The 21,921-nt window shown below is 48.4% G+C and overlaps 2 protein-coding genes, 1 long non-coding RNA gene and 1 pseudogene across 17 annotated transcripts; 2 read left to right on the top strand and 2 right to left on the bottom strand.

Moving 5' to 3' along the window:
* The first annotated feature begins 2,430 nt into the window (after positions 1-2,430).
* Positions 2,431-7,110, top strand: LOC136514899 (phosphoethanolamine N-methyltransferase 1-like). Its single transcript, XM_066508609.1, has 12 exons — positions 2,431-2,938; positions 3,109-3,233; positions 4,213-4,350; positions 4,438-4,575; positions 4,811-4,954; positions 5,059-5,169; positions 5,262-5,403; positions 5,488-5,768; positions 6,057-6,218; positions 6,322-6,375; positions 6,612-6,686; positions 6,791-7,110. The coding sequence occupies exons 1-12, from the start codon at positions 2,869-2,871 to the stop codon at positions 6,884-6,886; spliced, it is 1,536 nt and encodes a 511-aa protein (XP_066364706.1). The 5' UTR covers positions 2,431-2,868; the 3' UTR covers positions 6,887-7,110.
* Positions 7,111-8,671: 1,561 nt separating this feature from the next.
* On the bottom strand, positions 8,672-13,165 carry LOC136514900 (uncharacterized). Of its 15 annotated transcripts, none has more exons than XR_010773885.1 (11): positions 12,211-13,164; positions 11,917-12,004; positions 11,635-11,743; positions 10,970-11,506; positions 10,382-10,555; positions 10,247-10,294; positions 10,016-10,109; positions 9,692-9,741; positions 9,465-9,514; positions 9,224-9,316; positions 8,672-9,015 (listed from the first exon to the last, which is right to left on the bottom strand). It is a non-coding gene; the product is annotated as an uncharacterized lncRNA (long non-coding RNA). The 15 variants fall into 15 exon arrangements; XR_010773886.1 differs by having other exon boundaries at positions 8,672-8,819; positions 9,262-9,316; positions 12,211-13,163; XR_010773876.1 differs by having other exon boundaries at positions 9,224-9,514; positions 12,211-13,165.
* Positions 13,166-15,672: 2,507 nt separating this feature from the next.
* Positions 15,673-19,973, top strand: LOC136517338 (uncharacterized). Its single transcript, XM_066510888.1, has 5 exons — positions 15,673-16,017; positions 18,163-18,319; positions 19,039-19,089; positions 19,221-19,316; positions 19,787-19,973. The coding sequence occupies exons 1-5, from the start codon at positions 15,812-15,814 to the stop codon at positions 19,844-19,846; spliced, it is 570 nt and encodes a 189-aa protein (XP_066366985.1). The 5' UTR covers positions 15,673-15,811; the 3' UTR covers positions 19,847-19,973.
* A 273-nt stretch (positions 19,974-20,246) lies between these two features.
* Positions 20,247-21,911, bottom strand: LOC136517337 (pentatricopeptide repeat-containing protein At1g07740, mitochondrial-like; annotated as a pseudogene).
* Positions 21,912-21,921: the final 10 nt, after the last annotated feature.

Below are 21,921 nucleotides of genomic sequence, written 5' to 3'. Positions count from 1 at the left end.
TGTAGTATGTAACATCCTTACGTTCCAGTGACTGTATAGGTATATACTAGATGAGCACATCGGTTGTTTGGTTGTATCCTTCGCTGTGCTCCACTCTTTCTCGCACGGGCCACGGCGCACGCGCACTCCTGCTACCGCGAGCCAGGCTCGTAAAGAAACAGAATCGATTCTCGTTTCCCTAGAGCGGCTCGGTAGGGTTTGTTGCATGCTGCCAGCCAGGCTCTGGCACTTGTCGAGGGAACCAAACACCACAGAGCGCATCTCACGGGGCACTAGCCGGTAGCCGCCGTAACCAGCCTATCAACCACGTCCTTAGACCGACTCCAACAACAACAACCCAAATACAACACCTATTATTTGATTTGGGTCCAGCACAGAAAAAAGATCGCCACCCAAAAGTTAGCCTTCTCCAACAGAACGCCCCGCCGACCCCTCCACTCTCGAGCACCCTGCCCCAGCGCCCCGAGCACCCCGCCTCTCCCTGCCGCCGGCGTCCCTCCCCTCCCCTTCTTCTTCCCCGGCGCTCCCTCCCTTTCTTCTTCCCCGGCCCTCCCTCTCCCGGCCGGATCCGGCCCTCCCTCCCCTTCTTCTTCCCCGGCCCTTCCGGTGGCAGCCGGATCCGGCCCTCCCGGTGGTGGTGGTGGTGGTGGTGGGCGGCGGCGGCGGTGGTGGTGGTGGCCGTCGTGCTCTGCTTCTTCCACCCGCCCCCACTGCTGCTTCCACCCACCGCCACCCTTTGTCGGAGCCGAGCGTGGCCGGAGCCGAGCTCCTCACCGCCGGGTGGCGGGCCCGGCGCGCGCGGCGTGGCTCCCTCCCTCCCTCGTCACGAGCATGACGTCCCCATGCCCGGCGCCCCTCCCTCCCCCGTCACGAGCATGTCTCCGGCGGGCGGCGGGCCTGGCGCGCGCAGCGCGGCGGCGAGCGTGGCCCCAGGAGCGCGAACGACCCCTCTTTCTCCTTCGACGGCTCCCCGGCGGATCTAGGCCGCGCCTCTCCTCCGACCACGGCACGACGACCCCTCCCTCTCCTCCGAGCACGGTGTCCGAGGGACGGCGGCTTCGCATGGATCCTCGGCGGCGGATCTGGTCCAGGAGCGCGGCGCGGGGATGGGGCCTCCTCCCCCGGCCAGATCCGGTGGCGGCGTGGCGCGGGGACGCCGTATCCAGTGTGTGGTGCAGCACGGCCCGTTCCCCCTCCGCCTCCTTCCTCCCTCTCTCTTTGCCTCGCTCTCTCCACGCGGCAGCGCCTCTGTCTACAGTGTTTTGCGTCGTCGAGAGAGACAACGCGTTTTTGCCTTCCGGCTCGCCTGCGAGGCAAAATGGCTGCCTTGTTTGCGTCGTCCGTTGGAGCGTGATTTTAGGACGCAAAACATTGTGCACGATGGATTTTGCGTTTGCGTCGCCGTTTGCCTACCTGGTTGGAGACAGTCTTAACAGATCGCTAGTGCGAACAGTCAAACCAACTGGTTTGTGATGAACCAGTGATATTTTTTTTTATGTTTACACATTAGTTTGGATATGTAGATAATAACTATTGCATGTTATTATCTCAGCTGTTATGCCATATATATATATATGTGATATATGTAAGCGAGTTAACCATTTTTTTTTTTAAAAAACAAAGGCAGACTAGGATGCACCCAAATAAAGTTAGCTAGCTAAATTTCAAAGTAAAACTTTAGCCAGCTAAAAGTTTTTCAGCTAAATTTTAGCTGGCGTGTTTAGATACTCCAACTAATAGACTCAACTAAATTTTAGCTGGCTTTAGCTAGGTTGAAATAGCTAAACTTTAGCTGATCTTTTAGCTATGCTGTTTGAATATCTAGCAGCTAAATAAAGCCGGGTAAAATTTAGCTGGTGCATCCAAACATACCCTAAACACGCCAGCAAGCATCGCCGACCAAATACCCAACACATTACAGATGGTACATAAACTCTGTTGATTGAATTGTTGCAAACATGCACAACTTTCCTTTGTTTTCTTCTTCTTCTCTTGAATCTTGATTGAATGAAAAAAGCCGACATGCGAAACTTTTTGCCGTCCTGGGGCCTGGGCAGAGCGGAGCGCATGCATGCTGCCATGCATGTGCAATCAGCTAGCTAGCTCCGGTAGACTGGTAGCCATAGAACGTAGCAGCACGGCGGCAGTTGCCTGGGCCGTTCAGTTCGGCCGCACCCGCACTGGGACGCAGGCACGCTGCAGAGATCAATCATCAATTACCGAGACCGAGACCGAACGAGAGACGCTGGAGCTGGAGACGAGCGCGCGCAGCGCGGCTGTTCGCCTGTTCCAACGGGAGCAGGCGATCCGAGGACCGAGGGCGCGCGCCCTGCCCCACCCAGATCTCCACGGGGATTCTCGCTACCCCACCGCCGAGCCCCGCCGCCGCGCGGCTATAAAGCCCCGCCCCGCTCCGCAGGACCCGTTCGCCGCTCCTTCCCCTTCACCCATCACACCAGGCAGAGAGAGGCAGCCCACTCCACTCTCATCTCCACCCGGCGAGCGGACCTCCCCAGCCTGTCCCCTGACCCCCCCTGTCCTCTCGACCCGCTCCCGTTCCCCCGCCGCCGCGTGCGCTGGTCCGGTCCGGGCGGTCGGGCGCTGGTGATCTGGTTGATGCAGCAGCGGGGCCTCGCCCACAACTGCCGCTCCCGCGGCTTCTCCCGCTCCCGCCTCGCCGTCGAGGGCGCCTGAACGCGCTCCAGCCCGCACACGCCACCAGCGCAACCGAAAACACGCCCCTCGATCCGGCTCTTCTCGCGTTACTGCAGCTTTCTAACGCCGTAGACAACAACGAAAGAGAACAGAAAGAAAGAAATAAAACCCACCACACCACCGTCCGTACGCCCGAAAGGAAGAGGAGTCGAGATGGACACCGCCGTCGGCGTCCCCGTGGTGGCCGTTGCGAATGGCGTCCCCGTGGTGTCCGTTACGAATGGTAAGTTGACGGGCGAGCCTGGCCCGCGGATCGCGGCCGATCCGCTCACTGTTTCTCGCCGTAGTGCCGGGTCGAACAGGTGGTGGGCAGGTTGATGCGGTCTGACATGGGTGATGGGTTTTGGGTTTATTTTGGGCGGTGCTGACGGCGGAGCTGTGTCGTGCATGCAGGGATCGGGGAGGTGGAGCGCAAGGTGCAGAAGAGCTACTGGGAGGAGCACTCCAAGGACCTCACCGTCGAGTCCATGATGCTCGACTCCCGCGCCGCCGACCTCGACAAGGATGAGCGACCCGAGGTGCTGCATGAAAACATCCTCCTCTTACTCTCGCCCTCGTTTCTTCGTATTATCAGTCATTTCCGTTGATGCCTCCTGAATGATTAACTTTTGTGGGTTATGTTCTGTCCATACCGGAATCTTGCCATATCTTGGATGCAGAAAAATGATTGGTCCATGCTGTAATGGCTTGGCGTGGTCTCTTTTCACCCCCCTGGAAAAAAAAAGTTGACAGCAACTGCTTGAAATGTTCATAATTGGACAGTAATTTTTTTTCAGGACAGTCACATCGGCGAGATACTGATCAATGAAAACGTGTTTTTTTTTTTGGAACAAAGCACTAGAGCTGACAGCTGAGGCAGAGACACTGATGCTGACACTTGCTTTTTGAGTGTTTATGTTCCATTCCAATTATGTCCTAAGACCAGCAGATCACTGCTTCAAAACTGTAACTTCCTCAAGAGTAGACACCTAGCCAATTAGCCAATTGCACTAGAATGGTGCCTGGTGCTTGTGATGTGGCTTGACGATGGCCAACGTGCTTGCTAATATGAGCTCAACAGAGATGTGGCCTGTATAAATAATTGTGAACCGGTACAATTGACTTGGACGCTTATGAGGTCATAGTATTATAATTGAAACTAGTGAAAGCAAGGGTCCTACTGCTACATCTCTGTGTTGTAAAATATCTAGCTCGTCCACCTTCCCAACATGTGGTCCTCTCACGCTGAAACTGCCCCCATTATTTTGTTACTAGTAGCTATTATGATTTCCATGTCACTTAGCCTCCAAGTGGTCACTTACATGATAGATCTTGCTTTTGCTACGGCCACATATTATCATAATAAATGAATAACAAAATTGTTACTGAACATTTTTTTTCACAAAAACATTGTTTAACTAAGACATGGCTTCTTGCTCTTCCTTCCTTTTTGTCAAAACAAAAAACACTATTTAATATTATTTACCTGGAGGGTTAATTTTCACTACTGATCTGCAGATCCTGTCTTTGCTTCCTTCTTACAAAGGGAAATCAGTTCTAGAACTTGGTGCTGGAATAGGACGCTTTACTGGAGATCTGGCAAAAGAAGCTGGGCACGTTCTAGCACTAGATTTTATTGAAAGTGTGATTAAGAAGGTGGATTTTCTACCTCTGAATTCTCATGCATCTGAAAATACTTATGTGCCTAGTTACATAAGTTTTCACTTCTTTCTCTTCTTGTAGAATCAAAGCATAAATGGACATCACAAGAACATAAGCTTCAAGTGTGCCGATGTAACATCTAACGATTTGAAGATTGAAGATAACTCTGTTGATCTGATATTTTCAAACTGGCTATTAATGTACCTTTCAGACGAGGAGGTAAGAACCGGAAATACTTATGAGTTATGAATGCTGGTGCGCTATGATCACTCTCTCCTTTTATAAGAAGTATAAAATATTTACATGCACCAATCTCTTCCATCTTTCATCTTGTCTCACTTCAATAAACAACAGCCATACTCGAAAGGTCTAAAGATTTTTTTGGAAAAAAAATCCAAACTTAAAACCTCGCTTTTCTTTACTGTAAGTTTTTAACTGTTATCTCATATTATAGGTCGAAAAGCTTATGGGGAAAATGGTAAAATGGTTAAAGGTCGGAGGCCATATTTTCTTTAGAGAATCATGTTTTCACCAATCTGGAGATTCCAAAAGGAAGGTGAACCCAACACACTATCGAGAACCAAGGTTTTATACTAAGGTACAAAAGAGCTGGGTTTTATCTTTCATATATACAGTCAGTTGGTCACTAATAAACCATACTCTATCATTGTTTTCCAGTAGCTAATATTTTTATGTACGCAGGTATTTAAAGAGGGCCATTCATTTGATCAAGATGGAGGTTCTTTTGAACTTTCTCTAGTGACTTGTAAATGTATTGGGGCTTATGTCAAAAACAAAAAGAATCAAAATCAGGTACTTTGTTATTCTTGAATGTGCTTGTCAACTCTTGTGTTGTTTCAGTCAAATTGAAATTACTGACTAGCATAAGTAAATAATATCAACAGATATGTTGGTTATGGGAAAAGGTAAAATCAACAGAAGACAGAGATTTTCAAAGATTTCTGGACAACGTGCAATACAAAATAAGTGGAATCTTACGTTATGAGCGTGTCTTTGGTGAAGGTTTTGTGAGCACTGGTGGAGTCAGTGAGCCCACGCCTTGTCTTACTGTTAACTCGCCAATCATTTATGATATACATAAATCACACAATATACCTGTTTCATGAACAGAGACCACAAAGAAATTTGTGGGCATGCTGGATCTTAAACCTGGCCAGAAAGTACTTGATGTCGGATGTGGAATTGGAGGCGGCGACTTTTACATGGCTGAAAACTATGATGTCCATGTTCTTGGTATTGATCTTTCGGTTAACATGGTTTCATTTGCAATTGAACGTGCCATTGGACGCAAGTGCTCTGTTGAATTTGAAGTTGCTGATTGCACCACAAAGGATTACCCAGAAAATAGTTTCGACGTCATCTACAGCCGTGACACCATCCTTCACATACAAGTATGTTTTATTCTGTACAATTCAATGATGTTCCTTGTAAGTAATTAGTACTTACTTCCACAGTTATATCATGGAATGGAATAGAAGGAATGCATCTTCAGATGAAAAGAACTTAAGTTGTGTCACTCCTATTGATCCTTGTATATATACCAAATTGACAAATGTACTCGAAGTTGGTTTCAGGAAAAAATATTTGAGATGCCGTCCTTTAGATTGTTGATGACATCTGAAGATTAAAGTTAGCATCAAAATCCATATTCCTGACAAATGCCCTGCTTTGTTTTATAGGACAAGCCTGCTCTGTTCAGAAGCTTCTTCAAATGGCTAAAACCCGGTGGCAAAGTCCTAATCAGTGACTACTGTAAGAATCCTGGAAAACCATCAGAGGAATTTGCGGCGTACATTAAGCAGAGAGGTTATGACCTTCACGACGTGAAGGCTTATGGACAGGTTTGTTTCTACTGTTACAGCCACGAATTATCTGTCTAGTTGAACTGGAATATTTGGATCAGAAGGGTGAGCTCCTCTAACGACTGGTTATATGACAACCCAGATGCTCAAGGATGCTGGTTTTCATGATGTCATTGCAGAAGATCGCACTGAGCAGGTTATCTCCCTGTCTGAAAATCCTCTTGTTGTTGAGCAGTTCCTTTTATTATAATGCTTGTTGAAGTCGAAAACTGATATAAGGGGTTGAATATCTTTGATTTTTTAAGTTGAGAGAAGATTTGATACAATGATACATGACCTCAACCTTGTGTTTTACCACTATGCCTTCAATTTTCTTAGGAACCAACTATGTCATCAATATTTAACCCATTTCCATATGCTATTTTTTTTCAGTTCCTGAATGTGCTACGGAGGGAGCTAGGTGAAGTTGAAAAGAACAAAGAGGCTTTCCTGGCAGACTTCACCCAGGTGATGCATCGAGGAGCTTATTGCTTCATGGCTTCCCTAACTTGTGCTTATGCTTCTTTTTGGGCGCCTGCACCTCTGATTTCTTCAATTCCACCTGTTGGCAGGAGGACTATGACGACATTGTGAACGGCTGGAACGCGAAGCTGAAACGGAGCTCTGCCGGTGAGCAGAGGTGGGGGCTGTTCATTGCGACCAAGTGATTTGGCCTGGCATCATAGGCCTCTTCGGAATAAGAATGGCTGTGGCTGTGGCTGTGGCTGTGGCCCTGCTTCTAGACCGGTGATTCAGCCTAGAAGTAGAGGATCTTCGTCAGAATAAAAACGTGTGCTGTTGTGTCTACGCTACTAGCATTTCTGTTGTGTATGTTCTATGTAAACTGCACACCCAGAGTTGCAGAATGTGGTTGTTGTGTGGTTGTCTGTCAGTCGATGTCACATTGTCACTTGAGGTCCCGGTTCACTTCAGATGTGCTTTGGTACGTGCTATTCGAAAGTATATTTTATGTATAATATATTGTCGCTTTCGTGCTATTCTTTTGGACGGAGGCAGCTAGTGTCAAGTACAGTACCGTGTATCGCGATTAGGGAAAAACAGAAAACGTGTGTCTTGACTCTCTGTTAGTTTGACTGATAAGTTATATCTGAAAGTACTAATTTATTATACGAGAAAAATACGGTTCTTTCGCTGAAAAAGTACGCTTTAAGGAAAAGCAACGATGGAATCCTGCCAGTGTCGGCAATGTGCCAGGCAGGCAGCTTCTGGGGCAGGTGGACATCACATTCAAACGTCCCACGTGGCAATCCTATGCTACCAGCCTATCACATTTTATCTAGCTGCCAAAGTTAAAATAAAGGGTTAATTGAATTCATATCATTACAAAAAACATCGTTACTATTCGTCTATTTTAAAGTATACCATTATAATTCTTCGTTTCCCACAAAAATATCACCGAATACGTATGCACATAGCCTGGGCCCAGCTGCAGACATATACGAAGACGTATATTTCATCTCCCCTGTCACTGACACGTGGACCCCACCTGTCATCTTCTTCCTCTCCTCATCTCTCTCCTGATGGGCGCATCGAAGGGGTGTGGGCGAGAGCCGCCATTGGCCGTGTGCTCGATGGAAGGAGTGGAGGGATGGGGGCGACTGGAGGAGGCTGCTGCTGCTCGCCCGCGTGGCCACGTGGTCTCGGCGGCTGCTGCGCGTGTGGCCATGGCAGGCCGGAGCTTCTCCGCTTTGAGCCCCGGCGTGGCCATGGCGGGCGGAGCTGCTGCGCGGCCATGGTGGGTAGAGCTCGCATGCAGCTATGGCGGGCCGAAGCTCCCGCGCCTTGAGCTCTGCTGGCGCCACCAGGAATGGGCAAGCAGCAGCAGCTCGTGGAGCCCCATGACGACTTGACGAGGCGGAGCTTCTTCTCGCGGTGGCCGGAGCTGGAGACGGGCACGCCATCGTCCCCGTCCGCGGAGCCGACGCTCCAACGGTTGGAGCTTCGCCCCTAGGGCTGCTACTAGTGCTGCTCTAGGCGGAGGAGCTCTGGCCCGCCAGCTGCGCCTACCATGGCGTCCGCCATGGCCGCGTGGGAGCTCCGTCCGCCATGGCAGCGCGGGAGCTCAAGGCGGAGGAGCTCCGGCTCACCATGGCTATGCGTGCTGCTGCTGCTCGCCGTGGCCGTGGCCACGTCGGGATGGAGAGAGGAAGAAGATGACATGTGAGACCCGCGTGTGGATGATGAAATATACGTCTTCGTATACGCCTACAGCTAGACTCAAATTGTGTCCATATGTATTCAGTGACATTTTTATGGAAAGCGAAAAATTGTAATGACATACTTTAAAATAAACGAATAGTAATGGCGTTTCTCTGTCGAAAATTATAATGGCATGGATCTAATTAACCCTAAAATAAACTAGCAGGGTCCCCGCGCGTTGCCGCGGGCACAACAGAGCATGATGAAAAAAAAGGAAAGATCAACGGTTTAGTTGCAAGTTAGTACACTTCTGAATTGGTTAACAGTAATCTGTTTGGAATAACAGCAGCTTTGTCCATTCGATATTTACAGGAGCGACATTGGTTGGTACAAAGAGGAATGTGATTTATAAGTTGGCAACAGGCAAACTGTTTCTGAAACCTGCAACCATTGGAAGCGGTGTCCCGAAACCAAGGTTTTAATTAAACATAGCAATATCAGTCACAAAAAATATATAATTATTAGCGAAAGCGCAGATGAAAGCATTTTTCATTGCGTAAGGAAATTGTTGCCCGTATGGTGTATCCATGTATACTGTCTTCAACAGCAAGAGAATCGGAAGGACACGACTGGTCATCTACACGTGCGCATACGAAGCATTTCAACAAAAGGCAAGCAAAGATATCGCAAAATTATTTGAACAAAAGGCAATATAGCCTTGAAAGCAAGAACTCATGATATAAGGTGAGGGTGATATGACTGGAGCATATTCTACTTAACAGCTGCAGAATCATAGGAATGTAGCATGAAACAATGTGACTGCAGAAAAAATAAAAATAAATTACCAGGGTAAGAAGGGACAAATGCATGAGGAGGAACGTACAGGCATGAATTGGTATACGAATAGCAATAACTTTTGAGGACATGGATTCGTTGACCTAAAATACCATCAGGTAAACATTCAAAAATGCTCCCAGGGTAGTGTAGTATTACAAAAACTGGGATGGAGCAGCATGTTGGAAAAGACGGCTTTAAGTACAACCAAAGCAATGTTTTTGTATTTCTAAAGTAAAGTGATTTGCTTACCTTTTGAAACGCGCACATGATGTTTGGGCTATGCATATATGGACTAACCCCTGCAATGATAAACGGACCGACATTAGCTAGTGTTTCGAAAATGCCCCCAGGGCAGCGCAGTCGTATACAAATTGCAATGGAGCAGTACGTTGGAAAAGATTGCTTGAAGTTAGCAGAACCAAAGTAAATGTTTTGTCGTCCTAAAGTATGTTTGAATGAAAAGGTGATTTGGTTACCTTTTGAAATAGGTACATGATTGTTGGGCTGGGCATATGTAGACTAACCCCTGCAATGGTATTATAACAAAAAATTGTAATCAGTGTGCATAGACAGTATATGTCTAAACTGGAAGATCTTAATCATGAGAAGTGACAGTAAAGCCCATTTATAAATTTAGGGAGGGTGGTTATTATACGCATGCAAGACAAATCCAATACATAGCTAAGAACAAGCATAGAAAAAAAAGAGTGTGCAGGAATATAAATTAAAGAGGACCTTTTTTCCCTCTCCTATTGCAGTTTGTAATCAGCTGAATTGATAGCAAGAGCATTGATAGTTACCTTAAGAAGAATAAGGTGAAGACGTAAAGTGGATACATCAGTCCATGGTGTTTCAAGACCGTTACTGTCAAAGTTTTATGTACAGGGTGTGGACCTGCTCAATATATAAATTAAAAAGGATTAGCCTTTTCAGCGTTTAGCGGGCTAGCTTGGATGTACATGTACACTAATTAGAAGTGTAAATTGTTCAGTAGGTGATTGAAGGACACAGAACAAAGAGAGAGCATTTACCATGACCTCTTGTGTGCCCGATGGCCGCTGACATTTTCAACTCTCAGGCTACATGGAGATAGGGAGATATAATATAAGCATACATGGAGATAAGGGAAAATGGGTAGACTGAGAGATGGATATGGCATTAAGCACCTGAAGTTTCTTGGGAAGGATGAGATCGGTCGCCATGATGGGTGCAAGGCGAGGATGAATGCAAAGTGAATTACCTTTGCAACTATATGTCTGGTGTGCTGCTACAATTTGGAAAAACCTGACGGCGATTGAAGACGATCTCAATTTTAGTACCATGATTCTAGAATTCCCAACCTGTCCAAAACATAATATGGAACACATTGTAAGGACAGTAACTGTAAGCATCGCTCGCATATTAAGACGGGATATTTTAAAATAGAGAACAAATACATATATAATGGTTAATATCCTGATTTGTTTCGTGGTCCATTGATGGAACAAAAACTGAGAAATGCATCAAAACATTTTTAAGTAAGGTCATATGTCGTTTCGTATTAAGGTTTTCGTGGATACTGGCTCCTTGTTAACACAAACATGGAGCTGGTTGAACAAACCTAGGGAAGTTAAAAACCACCTAACTCTAATATGTATGTAAAAGAAAATGTGGAGCCATGGACATGAGGAAGCATGTCACTGTGATTATCGTGGGAAAACCCAAGCTGGGAGCAGGTGCAATACTACATCGATTGAAGCGTCAAGAATGATTACCACTCAATTTGTAGAGCTTTTCAATGGATCCATTCAGTGCAGCATCCTGGTATGTATTCCCAAATTAATCTGCAGCCTGAAAAATCAAAGAGATAGTAAGCAAAGTAATGAGGAAAGCACCCAAAATATGTAAGGGCTAATTGATTCCTTTTCAAACTGTGGCAACAGGAAGGCCAGGACAGATACTTTAATCGCGTATCTATTTTACCAATCCTATAATGGTCATGCAAATAAGATATTTCCACGACCTCTCTGCATATGAAAGTGGTAAGTACTGAGAAGACAAGAAAATCATCAGTGAGACACACTGGAGATGACATTTTTTCCTGTTGCAGAGTGATGTAATAAAGAATAACTTTAAGATGGCATGTTTTCTGCATAACTGGAAATGGAACCGTCAATAAAGACAACAACACCTTTATGCTATCATTTGAGCACCTCTACAATCTCATTTCCTGAGATCAGTTCTGCAACGATTGTCCGCAGGAGAGCAGCATGTAGGAAATTAGTGCATGTAAATAGCAATGGGAAAGGTACCTGCATTGGCAACACATGTAGAATCGGTAAGGTAACATGGTAAATGTTCTGGATTGTCGGCTACTGGTCACTGTAAAGCACTGGGAAGTGGCAGTTTGAGATGGGAGCAAGAGAAGGAATGGTTTTACCTTCATTTGTGGTGACCCAACTATCTGTGCAGGCTCTTTAGGTTAGGTTTGTGCATGGCAACACCGAAGAAAAGAACTGGAATACGCCATTAGACTATTTCCGTGCCACCTGTACAAAAACATAGATGGTTGAAGGGCTGGTGCATGAACAGATGACATTTTGGTATATATATATATATATATATATATATATATATATATATATATATATATATATATATATATATATACCCAAATGCATGTTGGAAAGAAGGCACTATAAAATTTGCAAGAGATTACAACCCAATGATTTGTTGCCGGGGTGCATCGTGCACGAAGTCAATTATTTGTCTTGACTCTTTCATATTCACCTCGGCATTTCAGCAAACACCTAGAAGGCATCAATGTGTGGGAATAAACACATCACACAATAGATTTTTGTACATGGATGTATTAGACCTCTTGCTTTGTGAGGTGTCCATAGCAGGTAAATGGAACCCGTGGTGGCCGTAGCGAGAAGACCAGAGCATGAGGATTCATCAGAATCGAATCGATTTGAGCAGGGGCAAGGCAGGCGAAAATGAAGGAGGTCCGTACCCTGGGACATCTGGCGTGGCGGCGATGGGCGTGAAGTGGACAGCGACGGCGCGCTGGACCGGCGAGGCCAAACGAAGGAGGCGTTGGCTGGAGGCGGCAGGGGAGAGCGGCGCGTACGTGATGCGCCGCTAGGGTTTCGCCAGGCTGGGGACCACGTGCTGGCGCGGCGCAACGTCGGGCCGGCAGATCCGTGAAGAAGGGTGGAGCGCCGTCGCTGGTACAGGCGGAGCGCGTCATCAAGTGGAGGCGGACAGGGTGGAGCTGCAGCGTCGCGGCGTCCGCGGCGGCGTTGGTCGAAGCAGCGGCGGCGCGACGTCGGGGAGGGAGGAGGGGTCGCGGAGGGCGGTGGCGGCGCGCTGCCGCCGGCGCCGGCGCCGGAGGAAGCTGCGGCGTTCTGCGGGGTGGGAGCGACGGAGGTGGGAGGAGAAGTGCCGGGAAGCGTCGGGTCTGGGAGACGGGAAGTGGAGAGGATAAGGATGCCAACGAACGGCCGGGATGGATCCGTAGGAAGGAACGGCCGGGATGGATTGACTGTAGATGGAACATTGAATCTATAGAAGCCGACGGGAAGATCTAAAGATTTCATATGATGATATGATATATATGCTACGCTGTTCTCTACGACTTTTGTTGCATTGATCTAATCTTTATTAGGCGAAGGAGAGAACAACAATCCTTAAGAGCAAGCTCAATAAAACCTATCTATAAATCATGTTAATCATCAATAGATAAGTTTAGAGCTTATTCAATTGAATATGTTCAACAGGATAGAATGACCTGTTGAGCCTCTGTACGTGGGAAAAGAAATCTCGGCTTGTTCAACCAATCAATGGAATGAGCCATAAGCTTGTGTTTCTGTCTCCTCAATCCGATCGATGAGGCTAATGTGTCGGTCGATACAACCCTTGTTGTACATGCCTTAAGAGAGAAAATACCAGTTACTGTTGAAACACTGTATAGAGAAGACGATGTAGAAACCTCAAACCTCTGTTTAGTACTTTTTTAAAATTGAGGGTTTGATCCCTGCTTATCTACTCACATAATGATATGAAAAGGTTGTAACTGGTTTTTTTTCCAAAAGGAAAGCATGCCTATATATTTCAAGCACCTGAAATCTTCGCTAAAACAAGTGTGAATTTGTCAGGGGAGAAGATTTTGTCTAGAGGGGAGGATGACAAGGTGGATAGAATAGCATTGGAGGTGGCAAGGTCAGCGTTAAAATAGAAAAAAAAAACTTGGGTCCTTGTAATATGTCTCTCTCCAATAATTTATTGGCAAGGTTAATGTCGGTGCAGTGACCGGTGTCAGCGGGGGAGGCAATGGCGAGGGCAACCGGCGAGGGAGGCGCTGAGGATCGGGGGCACATGTTGGGAGAGAGCCAGACACGGGAGGTGAGGCCCAATTTCACCCAATACCAATATAGAGCATTATCCCTCTGTATTGGGAGAATCCACTTCTAATTGTAATCCAATACCAAATGTATGAGAGGTTGCAATTCTAACCTCAATTTCATGATACCCAAACAACAAAATTCAGGAGGTGATTCCAATCCTCAATTTGAGACTCCAATGTCTACATCTAAATGGTGTATAAGATATTATGGCCCGGGACCATAATGATCATGGAGTTCAGCCAGAAACGAATAATTTAAAGGCCACTTTGAAACATAGGAATTTTATAAAAATCTTAATATAAATTTTATAGAGATCACTTCATTTTCACATGAAAAATATACAAAATAGGAAAAAAAACTGCATTATAAAGGTCGTTTGAGTGCAACACATGATTTTGCTATTTTCAAGTTTGTAATAACCACGCTTGTGGACTTTTTTTTGAGTAAATTACACGGCCGGTGCTTAAAGTATTGGACGGATTTTATCTGGGTCCCCAAACTACGAAATCTCACATTTAACTCACTAATGTATTTAAGTGATCTCATCTAGGTCCAAAATAGACATGATGGGGGTTAAAAGCTGACGTAGTCGTCCACGTGGACATTAGTTAAGCAGAAAACCTCTAACAACGTCCCCATCGGCGGCGGCCCATGCCACCGCTGCCGTTGGTGCAGTTGCCGGCGGCAGCAAGGTGGCGAGGAAGAAACTAAGAGCGGTGGCGAACTCGTGGGTGGTCTCGGCTCTGTCGGAGGTGGACCAAGGCGACTTGCCCATGCACACCAGTCGCCCAGTGCGCGTGCGCTCAGCGTCGGCTCGGCGCCAGTGGCACTGCGGTGATGCGAGGCCACGCGCGGGTGCATCCCATGGGCACGACGGCGAGGGAGAGAGGTGAAGGTGTGGCACGAGGGTGAGCGAGACGTGGTCTGCCGTGCGCGCTTGTGCGGTGACTGGCTCAGAAGCGCAAGGACGACGGTGATGTCACGGCTCTCGGCGCGGTTTCCTTTGGTTCACGCGCGCATGGTGCAGGGCAGTGACGTGGCTCCATAGGCTGCTTTGTACTCGTGTCCGCCGCGTCCAGCGACGCTTCTCACCACCGCGTGCAGCTGGTCTCTGTAGTAGCCTGCCGCCGGCTACGACGATGGTGGGGGCAGCCTTATCGGAGCCATTAACGCCGAAAACAGAGCTTCCTTCGTTCTTCAAATTTGTACGGCCTAGAGCATCTCAACCCAATTCCTTCCACCAGTAAGCAGCCATGGGAGTTACCTAGCCGCCCCACCCACATCGAGAGTCGGTCGTGACTTGTAGATGACGAATTTGGAGTTTCCCTCGCCGCTGGTCGTTTCCCTGCTGAATCCCTAGCCTGTTTGGGGGTAAGTCTCGATCCTTGGAATTAGTTCAATTCCTTGCACCGGTGGACTGCCCTTGACCTCCTTGTTACGATGCTCTCCTTGGTTTGGCCAGAAACCTCATCGTCGACGACATGACGCCGCCGTGTTAGTCTCGGAACGCCGTCATCTGTCGGTTCACACGTGTCCAGCCCTGCTCGGACTTCCTCCGCCTCAACCGCTGCCTCGGCTGTGTCCGCTGTAAACCCTTAGTGCGCACCCGTCGTTTCCAGTCGTCGTGGCCCTGTTCGCTGGAACAGCCTCGCCACGCCGATGAACTTATGCTGCCATGGTCGCAGCCCATGGCTAGCCATGCCGCGGTGCGTTGAGTGTCATGTCGCCCCGCCACCAACGTATGCGTCCATGCGTAGCATAGACCGCCGGCCGCTCTACGGCCGCCGACGAACCCATCGCCGGCCGACTGAGCTGTCGCGTCGCACTGATGCTTTTGCCACCCTACGTACCACGGACCGTGGGCCGCTCAGCTCAGAGGTTTCTGTGTAACTCATGTTCACGTGGACGACCATGTCAGCTTCTAGCCCCCCATCACGTCTATTTTGAATCTGGCTGTGATCACTTAAACACATTAGGGGGCTAGACGTGCGATTTCGTAGTTCGAGGATTTAGATGAATCTGCCCAATACAGTACCGGCCTTTGCAATTTACGTCCCCCCCCTCCCTCTTCGGCAGGCAGCAAGTACCAACCCGAGTCGGCGAGTCCCGCCCCTACAAACTGCCTGCAAGCGAACGAAGCGACGGACGAGGCGAGACGAGGCGCGGAACGGACGGGAGCCGGGAGAGCCAGATTACCAACCCAGCGCCATGAGGGGCAGCGAGATGTTGACCGCCGCGGGGGGCGCCGGCACGGCCCCGTCCACGGACACCTCGGGGGCGGCCGCGGCGGCGGACCTGGTTGCCGGAGCGGGGGGCTCGGGCGCTATCGGCGGGGGCGGCGGAGGCAACTTGCCCCTAGCCGTCGCCCTCCTTGCCTTCGCCTTCGCCAACTTCGTCAACCTCCTCTCCATCTGGTGCGTTCCCCCCTTCCCCCTCTCCTAGATCTAAATCTAACGCGCGGGGGCGATCGATACTTGGTCGTTGCTTCCAACGCGATTGCTCCCGTGTCCCCTGTCGGTCGCGTTCAGGTGGTGGTGGTGGTTGTTGCGATCAGGTTTGGGGTTTGGTTCGGGAAAGTTTAGTTTTTTTTTTCTATCTTCTCTCCTGCGGAAGGCTTGGATTGAGGGTTTCCTCTCGTGTGATGTGTTGTCGAAGCAAGGAATGAACTTTGCTTTTTTAGAGTTAAAGGGCAGAGCCCCGGCCATTGCATTTAGAACAAAGACCAACAGTTTACAGCATTCGGGTAACAACCCATAGTTCAGGTACCAGAAAAACTCAAAGGATGCAAACCAGCAAGGCACCACAACAGGCACACTCTTTACATCAACCACTCATCTCTCCTATTAAGGAAGCTAACCCACTTTCCTTGCTGAAGATCACTTACCTTAGGCATGTCATCGATCAGTAAGTTCTGAACTTCGGCTGGAGCACCAACAGACCAGTCCAGTGCCAGGTGAAACAGGCGTTCATCATCTCGGCCCGTCACTGTCGCCAGCCAATCGTCAGTGGCCTTGAGCTTAACATTTTCAACGCCATCAGCTTGGAGTGGTATTCTGATCTCTTTTCGGCAGGACAAAGGATAGCCCACCCTTGCAGCATCCCATAGATCATTACCAGTAAACACTGCTCGTTTTTTCATCGGGAATCCTGAAAACATAAGCTATTCCTTAGTTTCCAAAGCCCCCACAGGGCTGCAGCACAAAATGCATTTTCCACAATGAATTTCTTATTGCTAAGCTACATCTGAGCTATAGAGAGGAAATCAAAACCTACATTCCTTCCCAAAATTTCAGAAACAGTGCACCAAAGACGTTTGGCAACTACACAATCAAAAAATAGATGAGCAACAGCAGACTCATTCTCCTTACAAAGCAAGCAAGACATGTCATCAACTTTCCTGCAAACACTAAGATTGTCCCTGGTTAAGACTTTGTTTTTCGACAATAGCCAGAGAAAGAAGTGTACCCGAGGTGGATTTTTCAGATTCCACACTGCAGGCACATGAACAGGCATGATGCCCCTGAAATTGATAGAATGAACTTTGCTTTCACCAAGCTTAATTTCAAGCTGGAGATGAACTTTTACATTTGTTGGAATGATGTGGAGAAGACTACGCCACCTGTATGGATGGCAGTGACTCAGTTTGTTAGGAATTACTAATGTCATTATGTGCTTTTCTAAATTCAATTAAAAAGTATGACACTGAGGCAAGGTTGAGACATGTTGCACGAGAGTGGTACTTCCTGTTTCTTCACACACACACACACAGCATGGGTTTTGATTGCTTCTGCCTTGAAAGTCCAATTGTACTTTTTCCACATGCGAAATTGCAAACTGAATCCCCTAGATATGTTTTCAACAGTAAGTACATCTCAATGAGACTTTGTGGTATTAACGCAGGGCTGGTTAGATATAGCTGGTTGTTCGCGTTCTAGGTGGTGGTGGTTGCGACCGGGGTTGGGGTTTGGCCCGGGAAAGTTTGTTTGTTTGTTTGTTTGTTTTCTCTCGCTCTCCTGCGGAAGGCTTGGATTGAGGGTTTTCTCTCGTGTGATGTGTTGTGGAAGCAAGGAATGTACTTTACTTTCACGAAGCTTAATATCGAGCTGGTGATGAACGCTGACATTTGTTGTAAGGATGTAGAGAAGATTGCCATCTGTATAGCACATCAGTAACCTCATGGGTTATGGCAGTAACTCTGATTTGTTAGGAATCACTCTTGTCATTATGCGAGTATGACACTGGGGCAAGGCTGACACCTGACAGACATGTTGCACGAGAGTGGTACTTCCTGTTTCAGCCACACAGCATGAGTTTTGATTGCACTACTGGCTTGAAAGTTCAATTGTACTGTTTCCACTTGCCAAATTGCAAACTTAACCTCCTAGATATGTTTTTAACAGTAACTACTTCTAAACGAGACTATGCGGCATTAACGCTAGGCTGATTGGATATAGCTGGATGTTCAGAACTATTGAGATTTTAATCTATTGAGTTTTTAAGCTAGAGAATTTGCAGTGCCGTTCCAGTAATCTGTAATTTGTTCTTCCTAGACATTGCAGGTTAAAAGAGAAGAGGTGGGATGCAAGGAAATTTCTTACTTCAGCTGGAGTCATGTCATCTCTTTCTGCAACTGTGGGGAGCTTGGCCGTCGCTGTGGGTCAACAAGAAGGCGCAGATAGCTCTGCATTTGCCCTCGCATTGGTTTTTGCTGCTGTTGTATGTACTTAAAATCAATCAGGTCTCATGAATTTCTTTTTGTAAGCATGTGGGTGTTGCAACCTTTGAAGCATTCCTTTTCTGTAGATGTTGCCATCTAATTTCCTTCCTACACAGTAGTAGTTTTTATTTATCATCTATTGCTTATAAAAGTAGGGTTTTTAGTACAAATTCAACCAATAGTTGATCTATTAGCCTTGCTGGGCATGGGCATGTTCCTTTCTTTCTTTCCTATTTTTAAATAATCGGAGATAATAATGTTGACATTGCTCCACATCCACTTTATTTATGATGAATATGGGCATCCTTTATGGCAGTGGCTGACTTGCACTAGTGGCCAACATTCATTTTGTTTCAGTTGTACATTTCCATGCACTTTCATGCCAAAGCCATTCGCATGTCAATTTGACAAAGTTCTTTATATTTGTGGATAAGAGCTTCTGCATTCTGGAACCATGCCAGCTGATGTCCGCTGGTGCCATCACTCACTCTGAAACCGTGCCAGGATTTGCATTTTAAAGCAGTTTCTGCACTAATGACTAATATGTTTCCCCCTGGTTTACTTAAGTATTTTATCATTATTTAGGAAAAAGAGAATGTAAAAATAGCTAGGTTTTGTTGCAAGCATATTCACATGAGCCCTTTTCTATAGATAAATAAATGTTAGCTGCCTTTTTTTTTAAAAAAATATGTCCTAAGCTTACATTTTCTTCATATAGGTAATGTATGATGCATCAGGAATTCGATGGCACACAGGTCGCCAAGCTGCGGTAAGCTTGTGATTTTCCATGGATAATGCAAGCATAAGGCACTGTTCTATTGCACAGTGTTGTCAGTTGAATGTCGCCACTTTATCTATTGGTGCCTGTCTTCTAATTAAGTCTAATAACTTTTGTTGCAGTTGTTGAATCAAATAGTCTGTGATTTCCCACCAGAACATCCAATCATTTCAACCTTTAGGCCACTACGGGAACCTCTTGGACACAGTCCACTTCAGGTAGCTCTACTACATACTCCTATCTTCTATTCATGGATGCAAGTGGTCCGTGATCCGTCCACTTAAAGTGGCCTATTTGTGGGTTCGAGTATAAACCCCCATTTGCATCCCTACATCTATTCCTTACATAGTTAATATGGTATTTGTTGAGTTCTCTTCTTGAAATGAAGCTTGGTGGTGGAATGATCCATCTTTGATTTGGTGCCCGTTTCTATTATAAATGTTGCATTGCAGGTCAAATGCTGTCTCCTTAACTGTGCCTTGTATTCCAGAATCTAATCTGGAATATTTCATGCTAACCAAGAAAACAAATCTTTGGTTCTTGGCCCATGGCTAGTATTTTTAGGTGCATGTGTATCTTAATACAACTGTTGAATTGTCAGTTGCTGCATATCTAGGGGGTTAAGTTTCTGCATTTCTTCTATTTTCTACCTTAGATTGTTTTCATTCTCTTTCTTTTGTCACTGCAGGTTTTTGCAGGAGCACTTGTTGGCTGTGCAGTCGCTTATTTCATTGGGAAATCTGTATAAGGAATAGCTAGGATTTGGCTTGTACACGAATTCTATTGACTTAATATATAAACCATTTTGTCAAAAAATCTCTTGTACATCTTTGCCCATGAGAAATGTCTCATTGATCAACCGGTTAGGATATTGCGTTTGCTGACACAGAAACCGTTTAGGTTATGCAGCACAGCAGCAGTAATCTTTCACTTTAGCGGGCCTCTATTGCAAGTGGCTCAAAATCCATATTATAGTTTGGCTTTCCTGGGTCAAAAATGGAGAGGTCGAGAGGATGTCTTAGGCTCAGCTAAATTCTAACGTGAAACGAGCAACATACAAGCTGAAAAAGAGAGAAGTTTTGATACATTCGGCGGTTGCCTCCTGATGATTATCAAAGTCAAATACAGCAGCAGAACAATGTCACTCGAACCGAGTGTCAAGATGATGACACCAGATGATCGACGAGCTTCATCTCACTTGCGCTGCTGCTGCTGCTGCAAACGCATGCAGCAACAGACTGCCACCCTTGTGCATCCAGCCGCATCCCCCTCTGCCCCATCTGCTCCAAGACGAAGCAGGCCTCCTCGGCCTTGCCGTCCTCGCCGAGCCCCCACACCAGGCGCCTGAACGTGGGAACCAGAGGGCAATGGCCGCTCGCCAGCATCGCGTTGAAAACCCGCAGACCCAGGTCGAAGTCGCGCGCTTCGCAGCACCCGTCGAGGAGGACGCGGTAGGTGGCAGCGCTCGGCACGGTGCCATCCTTGAGCTGCATCTCGACCAGCGCCCTATGTGCCTCGTCGACCCTGCCGGCGTCGCAGAGGCACCTGATCAGGACGTTGTAGCTCGCGTCGTCAGGCGTCAGCTTCCGCTTGCGCATGTCGGAGATCAGCCCCCTAACGCCGCCGGCATCCCCGCACGCCGCGCGTGCGCTAATCAGCACGCCGTAGTTCGTCACGTCGGGCTGGCAGTCTCGGTACTCCATGTCGAACAAGAGCTTCTTGGCGTCGTCATACCGCCCGGCGTCACAGAGCCCCTGCATTAACAGGGCGTACGTCACGGCGTTCGGTGCCACACCCCGGCGCGTCATCTCGTCCACGAGCCGCTCCGCCGCGGCCAGTTCCCCTTCCCGGCACGCCGACCCCACCAGCGTATTGAACGTCACCACCGTGGGGCGCACGCCGCGGGCGAGCATTTCGTCGACCACCCCGCGTGCGCCCGAGAACCCGTCCCGGTGACAAACGCCCTTGAGGATGATGTTGTAGGACACGGCGTTGGTCCGGACGCCGAGCTTAGGGGCCTCCGGGAGCATGTCCCGCGCGGCGTCCACACGGCAGTTGCAGACGAGGGAGTGGAGGAGGGCGTGGAACGTGGCGTTGGAGTGGGAGCAGAAGGCCGGGACGGCGCGGAAGACGAGGAGCGCGGCGTCGGGCCGGGAGGCGGCGCCGAGGTGGTCGATGAGGGCGGCGAACGCTGTGGGCTGCAGCGGGAACGCGGAGGGAGCGGAGCGCGGTGAGGAGCGGCGGGATGAGCGGGAAGAGCCGCGCGCGCGCGAGGCGGTACAGCACGCACGCCGCGAAAGGGTGGTCGTGGAGGTGGCGCGGCGCGGAGAGGAGCGAGGCCGCGGCGGCCACGGGCGAAGGAAGGGACTTGAGGTGGAGGAGGAAAGGGTGCGGCTCCGGCGGGGGCTTTGGCCTGTAGGGAAACTTCTTCGGGCTGCGGCGGCGGCGCTGTACCGTGGCGGTGGCCGGCATCGGGCAGCCTCACAGGTGGTGGCGGGAGCCCAGATGCCGTTTGCCCGTTTCCATGCTCATAAGGTGAAAGCATTAGTGGGCCTGGGCTAACGAAAAGCATAAGCTAGCAGCCTATCGTAAGGTGAAAGCTAGCAGCCTATCGTTACCATCGGCGGCCCAACAACCCCTCGGCCGGCGTTCCCCGCCCGCGGGTCCCACTCCCGACTCCGACCAGCGGCGATCCTCGCGTCCGGCGCTTGCTGCAAGGCTCTTCCCTTCCCCTCGGGCCTGCCTGTACCGCGGAACCGGCATGGCCGCGCCGTACACCTCCTCGTCTCCTCCCGCGCGCGCGGAGTACGCTACCTGCGGTAT

This window comes from Miscanthus floridulus, chromosome 17, assembly GCF_019320115.1.
Source record: "Miscanthus floridulus cultivar M001 chromosome 17, ASM1932011v1, whole genome shotgun sequence".
In the NCBI taxonomy this organism is placed as follows: Eukaryota; Viridiplantae; Streptophyta; class Magnoliopsida; order Poales; family Poaceae; genus Miscanthus; species Miscanthus floridulus.
Note: the sequence above shows the minus strand (reverse complement) of the source record. Positions and strands in the feature narration are given on the sequence as shown.